At 35.5% G+C, this 7501-nt stretch overlaps 1 protein-coding gene across 6 annotated transcripts; it reads left to right on the top strand.

Moving 5' to 3' along the window:
- On the top strand, window positions 1-6113 carry LOC8272228 (protein-tyrosine-phosphatase MKP1). Of its 6 annotated transcripts, none has more exons than XM_048375659.1 (5): window positions 14-226; window positions 506-526; window positions 635-3160; window positions 4870-5047; window positions 5932-6113. In XM_048375659.1, exons 3-4 carry the CDS (start codon window positions 674-676, stop codon window positions 4924-4926), a joined length of 2544 nt encoding a protein of 847 aa, XP_048231616.1. In that variant the 5' UTR covers window positions 14-226; window positions 506-526; window positions 635-673; the 3' UTR covers window positions 4927-5047; window positions 5932-6113. The 6 variants fall into 6 exon arrangements, with proteins under 6 accessions (XP_048231617.1, XP_048231616.1, XP_048231615.1 ...); XM_048375658.1 differs by adding an exon at window positions 5512-5565 and having other exon boundaries at window positions 506-3160; XM_048375657.1 differs by adding an exon at window positions 5512-5654 and having other exon boundaries at window positions 506-3160.
- The last annotated feature ends 1388 nt before the right edge of the window (window positions 6114-7501 follow it).

Here is a 7501-nt window from a genome sequence, read left to right as displayed (position 1 = left end):
AAAAAAAAGAAATTGTTTCCAATGGTTCTTAATTATAATCTTATTCCTCACTCATCTTCTCTTTCTCTGAGTCAAAGAAAAAAAAAAGGAAAGAAACTCACAACTGAAAAAGACTTGTACTATCCCTTCCTTGCCTTAACTTTCCCTCTCTCAGCTCCTTAATACCCCATTTCCTTCTTCATCTGAATCTACCTCTGTTCTTAGATTCACCTTCTTCTTCTGCACTGTAAGTATCAATTAAATCTTCCTTCGTTTTCTGTTTCAGCATCATACGATAAAAAGAGCGACCCGAAAACCCTAAAATAGATGTATTTTTTTAGTCTTTCTTTAAATTTTACTTGAAAATATGAAGTGTGTGGGTTTCTGATTTTCCTTTTGTAAGAGAAGAATTGTTGATTTATAGTGTTCAATTTGAACTGGTTTTTTTTGGCTGTCTTTAATTTATCTGGCGCTTAAATATGCTTGAGTTGCTGATAATTCTTTTGCTTGTTGTGATGTTATGCAGGTTAGCACACAACTCGATCTGGTATGGGCTTTCAATTCTCAATTGTTAGTTAGCCTTGTCATTATTTACTCTCATATGAAAGTTAAAAGAGAAGGTTGAGGCCTTATAGATTTTTTGATTTGGTGCAAGTCTTGAAGTAGTGATAAACTTCTGAAATTTGGAGTGGGCATGGTGGGCAAAGAGGACGGGAATCCTCTGGCTCCGCGCCAGCTTCCTTCTGCTGGTGGGTCCCGCAAGATGTTTTGGCGTTCTGCATCCTGGTCCTCTTCTAGGACTGCCCTTCAAAATCCTGAATGTGATGAGAAGGATTGTGTGATAGATCCAAATGGGAATGATATTGGTAATGGTAGTAGTAATGAGCAAAACCGTAGGTACCCTGTTCCATTAACTCCACGGTCCCAACAAAACTTTAAGGCACGGTCATGCTTGCCGCCGTTGCAGCCTTTGGCCATTGCTCGTAGAAGTTTAGATGAATGGCCGAAAGCAGGTTCTGATGACTTAGGTGAGTGGCCTCATCAGCCAACCACCCCAAGTGGGAACAAGAATGGTGAGAGGTTGAAACTTGATTTATCTTCTATCCAAAGGAACCCTGATAAGAATGCTGGACTCGTGAAGAGAGATAAAATTGCTTTCTTTGATAAAGAATGTTCAAAAGTAGCAGAGCATGTATATCTTGGTGGGGATGCAGTTGCTAAGGATAGGGAGATTTTGAAGCAGAATGGGATTACTCATGTGCTGAACTGTGTCGGTTTTGTCTGCCCTGAATACTTCAAGGCTGACTTTGTTTACAGGACGTTGTGGTTGCAGGATAGTCCTTCAGAGGATATTACAAGCATTCTATATGATGTTTTTGATTATTTTGAGGATGTTCGAGAACAAGGCGGGAGGGTTTTTGTTCATTGTTGCCAAGGGGTTTCACGGTCTACTTCATTGGTGATTGCATATCTTATGTGGAGAGAAGGTCAGAGTTTTGATGATGCCTTCCAATATGTGAAGTCAGCAAGAGGGATTGCTGACCCCAATATGGGTTTTGCTTGCCAGTTATTACAATGCCAAAAGAGGGTTCATGCATTCCCTCTTAGTCCTAGTTCATTGCTGAGGCTATATAGAGTTGCTCCACATTCACCATATGATCCTTTGCATCTTGTCCCAAGAATGTTGAATGATCCTTCACCTTCTGCTTTGGATTCTAGAGGTGCCTTCATAATCCATATACCTTCTGCAATATATATCTGGATTGGCAAATATTGTGAGGCCATCATGGAAAGGGATGCTAGGGGAGCTGTATGTCAGATTGTTCGATATGAGAGAGCTCAAGGTCCAATAATAGTGATTAAAGAAGGGGAAGAACCGGCTTACTTTTGGGATGCATTTTCAAATTATCTACCTCTAATTGAAAAATCAGGTAATGGTATGAAGGCTGGGGAATCAGCCCTTAAAATTTCCCTTGGTGAGAGAAAAGTGGACGCCTATAATGTTGACTTTGAGATTTTCCAAAAGGCTATTAAGGGAGGGTTCGTGCCCCCATTTGCATCATCAGAGAATGAACATGAGACCCACCTTCCTGCTAGAGAAAGCAGTTGGAGTGTGTTAAGACGGAAGTTTGCCCCTGGCGACATGAAAGAATTTGTCTCAGCACCAAAGATATTCCTCTCCAGGATGTATTCGGATTCTATGATGATTGTGCACTCCTCCTCACCACCATCATCATCTTTATCTTCTTCCCCTCCATATCTTTCTCCAGATTCCATCTCTTCAGATTCCAGTACTAGCTCAAAATACTTCTCAGAATCCTCTCTAGATTCTCCTTCAGCAGCTTCATCTTCTGTTCTTGTGTCTTCATCACTATCTAACTTCTCTAACTTGTCTCTTCTCTCATCCAAGACTTCTTCTCAGCCACTTTCCAACACTCCTGAGTTTCATGCCATCAGTAGCATGTCCAATGGACCTTATCAAGTAACTTCCTCGCTGTCTAAAACATCTCCACCTTCACTTGCTGAACGCAGAGGTAGCTTGTCAAAGTCCTTGAAGCTGCCAGTCATGACTGAGAATATGAGGCCGACTAACATTCCTCCAAATTCACATACCTGCCAGGAAGATGGTGCTAGGATAAACAAGAATAATTTTTCTTGGTGTAATACAGATAGTAGAGAAATTGTTCTAGAGTCCAGGAATGATACCAAAGAAGGAGACAAGGATTCAGTGCAACAGTGCAAGTTGAATTTATGTTCAGATAGAGTAGTTATTGCTGACAAATGTCACAAAGAAGCCAGCTTTGTAAATAATTATGATGGCCCTGACAGAAATTGTCTGTTGGGCAAAGGCTTAGGGTGTTCCACCTCAAATGGGAAGGACCGCTGTAGCCTAAAGCAACCATTGGTATGTCAGTGGCCCAGTTTGGAAAGAATTATAACTTTTGGTGTTAGCAATTTGGATTCTAAAGCTGCTTTTGCAATTTTAGGGCCAGCTACAGGTTTAGGCAGAGATGAGAATAGGATTCTATATTTTTGGATAGGAAGGTCTTATCCTTTTGATGAGAGCCTGACTCGGTTAGAATGCAGTAAAGGATTAATGGACGGAAAATTAATTGACTGGAATCAAGTCGGCTGTCTTGTTCTTACTCAAATGGGTCTTCCGAAGGATATCACTGTCAAGGTATGTGCTTTTCAACAGTTTGCATGCTTACTTTTTGTTGTGACTTCTGTAATTTGATTTTTGCACTTTTCCAGTTAGCACTGAACATTTTTCTTCTCATGTGTTTTTGTGTTATCACAGTTCTGAAGAATATTAAATTGCTTTTTGCTGTTATATCATTGTTATTTCCATTTTTTACTTGTTTAGTACAATCATTCAAATTTTAGTCATCTTAATGTAAAAATGGATAAGAATCCAAAGGTTTTGGAGAGGTTGTAATATGGGAAATTGTATAATTTCCTAATAAGCTGATCCTTTATCTGGGGGAAATATTATCTGATGTATTGTTGTTATTGCAATTCTTTTACATTTTTCCTTAACTGAATTGACTTAGCCCACAACTGTTTGATACGAAGTTATGAAGTATAAATAGGATCTGATAGAAATGGAGAACGGTTGCAACTGAATGACACTAATAAGTTGATTTAGATTATATTTGGAAGTTTATCTTCATGGTTAATTTACACCGTGCTGATGTGGTGGATCAGCATGGACTGGGATTCTAAAGAATTATTCAAATCAAAGCTCATTGAGTTATGCTAACAAGCAATTCAGCTTTAAGTTAACCCTATTTTATGCATGCCAATGTAGAGGATGAAGATTTTCAGATAGGAGAGGTGTATATTCTGTCACATGCATTATGGTGCTTGTATGCCAGGCCTTCAATCTTGTTAGTGTAGGGTTACATAACTTTTATACTATGCAAGAATATTAATACCTCTATACAGTTTATTGTCAGAGAGCTGTAAGATCAGTTATCACACAAGGTTCTCGATGGTGCTTGGGTGAATTTATTTTGAAAGCAAAACTAGTTTTATTATTTTTTTCTAGTGGTGATAACGAAAAGGTGCTATAGTGACTTTCCATGAGTTTGGAAGTTTGCTTCTGGTAGAAGAGCAATTTAGTGATTTGTTTGAAAAACTAGACATGGCTGCCCCTGTGGAACATATAGAAGCTTGTTTTTGTAATTGAGATTAGAAGGGATACAATATTAGAATGGAAAGCCTGTTTGCCTAATAGTAAATTTTAATATGTGAATGTGAACTCCATGCCATGGGAATATAAACATTGTTTTTGGCAAAGAGAAGATAATAATTGTTTGTGGCAAACAGGAGATCCATGCTGAGTTCTTGATTCAAGTTAAATTGAATAAAGTCCAAAGGACTCTAACAGTGTGTTCATATGATGCATGAAATAGAACTTCTTGGTACAGTGAATAAGTAATTGCTCGCCTTCATGCTTTATTGGAGCCTTCTCTCAGTTTTTAATCGTTGAATTGGTTATAAAAAGAATTAATAGTCATTCTTCAAGGGTAGTTAAGTCTTACAGCAAAGAAAGAGTGAATTGTTCCACAAGCCAAGACATCTTTATATGGAGGATACGTAGACAGGAAGCATAAATGGATGCTAGGCAAATGCTTTGAAACTTGGGATTCTGACAAACAGAGTAGTCGGCATTCTTCTACATCTGAATTTTCTTTCCCCTCTTGATTCTTTTGTGGTTCCTTGTCTTTTTACTTTATCACACCCCTTTAAAAAATTGGAAACAAATTTTTGGATATTTTTTGTGCATCCTCATTTATTCTTCGCTTCTTTCCCATTTATATATATAACCTGAATTAACGGTACTTTGTTAATAAATTATTCGTCTTGAATCCTGATTGTGTACAGTTTATCAAAGAAGATGAAGAACCAGCAGAATTTCTTGAATTGTTGAGTGCATTATAGCATCACTGAGATGGAGGAGATTATGCAGTGCAATAGCTTAACTCTTTTCAGTTACTTCAGCTGCCCAGTTACTTACAAGTTTTCAGGCAGTATCATGAACTTCCAAAGCAAGACCAGTGAGGTAGTCTCTTTGGAACTTAATATAGCTAGTCCAATGTCTATGAATTATTGTTGCGTTTTTATTGCATGCGGTGGGAATCTATTTGCTTAGTTATGAATCATGAATTGATTACTGACTTTTGCCTCGTGATATTTCAATCGGAAGATCTATTTATGTTTTGCAGAGGTGTATGCTTACCATGTTGAGGTGGCAGGTTTCTAGGTAGTTTCCTTTGTGCTTTCTATTAGCAAAGTAGGTTTAGATATTATAGTGAGAGCTTATTTGCATTGTTTAGGCCTTTTGTTTAGTTGATTCTACCAGAATTAGGAAAAAATGCTCTTCCTGGTTTTATCTTAAGAAAGCTGCTCTTAGATAAGTTGTAAACATAACATCTCAGAGGATATGTTTTTAGATAGTGGGTCTCCTCCTTGTACATTATTGTCCTCCTGAATGTTTGATTGCTGTTCCAATTTTGAAATTGTCAGTATGTCTGCGGAAGAAACTTGTAATCAAGTATGTCTGCGGAAGCTCTGGACTTGGTGAGCAAAGCAGCCATAAACACTTCGCTTCCACCTGGGTGATTTAAAGTGTTGAAAAGCAAAATATGTAGAATCTTTAAAGAGATGAAGTAATTTTACTCTTTTTCCATTAGCTTTGTTCATGTCCTTTTTCTCTTGTTCAAAGTGGAATTGGGGTGTGATATCAGTATTTCTGCCATGACATGACTAATGCAGCTGTATGATAGTTGCGGGGCAGCTGTTGTTTAGCCAAGGCTAGCTGATCCATTAATAATGGAGGCAGCAAATATATTTCTGTTGAATTTGAACATCTGAATCTTTTTGCTGTTATCATCATCATATATTTCCATGTCCTCGTTCATAAATTTTCTCATGTAACATTTGCAGGTGGCTGCTTTCTGAGGATATCTGTGGCTATACATCTTGGTTGTACAGTGCTGTAACATCTTCATAACTGGATCATTTTGTCCTACAGCAAGTTTCATATTCATGTATATTCAATCATTGTCAGAAACAAATTCCTGAAGGCCTTTTCAGGCATAATAGATACATTGAAATTCCGCTTCCAAGCATTGATATTCCCTTTTTCCTTTCTGAAATCCCATTCTATGGTAGTAAGATGCGTCTACATCCATCCTTATGCATTATCGTGCTTGTTAAAAATTGTCAAGGTATCATTATCCTTGTGGAACTCATCAACCCGTACCTGATAAACTCCCTACATAACAATTGAGCCAACCTGTGGGCTGCATGTTCAGTTTTAGATGGCTCCCACCAGAAAAGGAAAAAAAAAAAGCGTTCAGTTAGTAATCTGTCCATTAATCGGTAAGCATTAATGGGCAAAAAATATCAAGTTTGTCACTGAATCGGATGGTCCAGTCATAATATGTTTGAATTCTGTCACTCATTTTCTCCAAGTTCATGATTACATATTGGTCTGCCAGGCTCCGAATTCCTATTTAATATTTTCCAACGTTCAAATTACATTATAAATAGAAAATTTCAAAAATGGAGAGAAAGTATCACTCTCCCTCCCGGAATAGTGTATTTAAAGAATTAGATAGATTAATTAATTAATTAATTACAATTATTAGCTTTTTCATTTTTATTATTTTCATATATATATATATATATATATATATATATATATTATTTTAGTTAGATGAGAATATATAAGTAAAGATTATATATTTGATGTTTTAAATTTATTCCTTTTTTATATATACATACATTAAAATTTTGATAAATAAATATTCAATTAATTAATAGTCTTCATTTTCTTTTTGAGAAAATATTAATAACCTTATTAAATAATAATTTTTTTAATTCCGACTTAGGGCCAATATTACTATATTAATAACCACGCGAAATGCATAAGATAATAATATTTTTTTAAATCTTTTGAGACTAACAAAAATAAAACTTAATAATTAATCGAAAACATAAAAATAATATATAAAACTCATAATACTAAGATACCTTTTTTCTAAATAACTTTTATTTTCTCAATTCATTAACACGTAATTTTCAAGGATTTATTTGTTATTTTGATAAGAAAATGAATGGTAAAAGTTTTATTTGAACCCATTATTGCATATCTTTTTTATTTTTAAATGAACACTCTTAATGGAGAAAAATTTGGAAATTATAATATTTTCTAGTCCAAAAGTAAAACTAATATTTATAGAGCTTATACTCTATGTATTTTTTGAAGAATCTTACAAACTTTATCTTTTAGGGTGTTCGTGATATTGTATGTCTATATATTTTAAACTACATCTATTTCTATGATTTTTGTCACTAAATTCATTATATGTCTTTTATTTAGCCTATACATGTACATAACATTTTTTTTATGTGTGTATATGATAACTTTTGAACAAGTTGGGTTTTATCTAGTTTGGACTCAACTCATTTATTAAATAAATGAACTCAAATGAGTTTTTATCGAGTTAAG

The sequence above is a fragment of the Ricinus communis genome, chromosome 6 (genome assembly GCF_019578655.1).
Source record: "Ricinus communis isolate WT05 ecotype wild-type chromosome 6, ASM1957865v1, whole genome shotgun sequence".
Classification (NCBI taxonomy): domain Eukaryota; kingdom Viridiplantae; phylum Streptophyta; class Magnoliopsida; order Malpighiales; family Euphorbiaceae; genus Ricinus; species Ricinus communis.
This window is presented reverse-complemented; position numbering and strand designations above follow the sequence as displayed.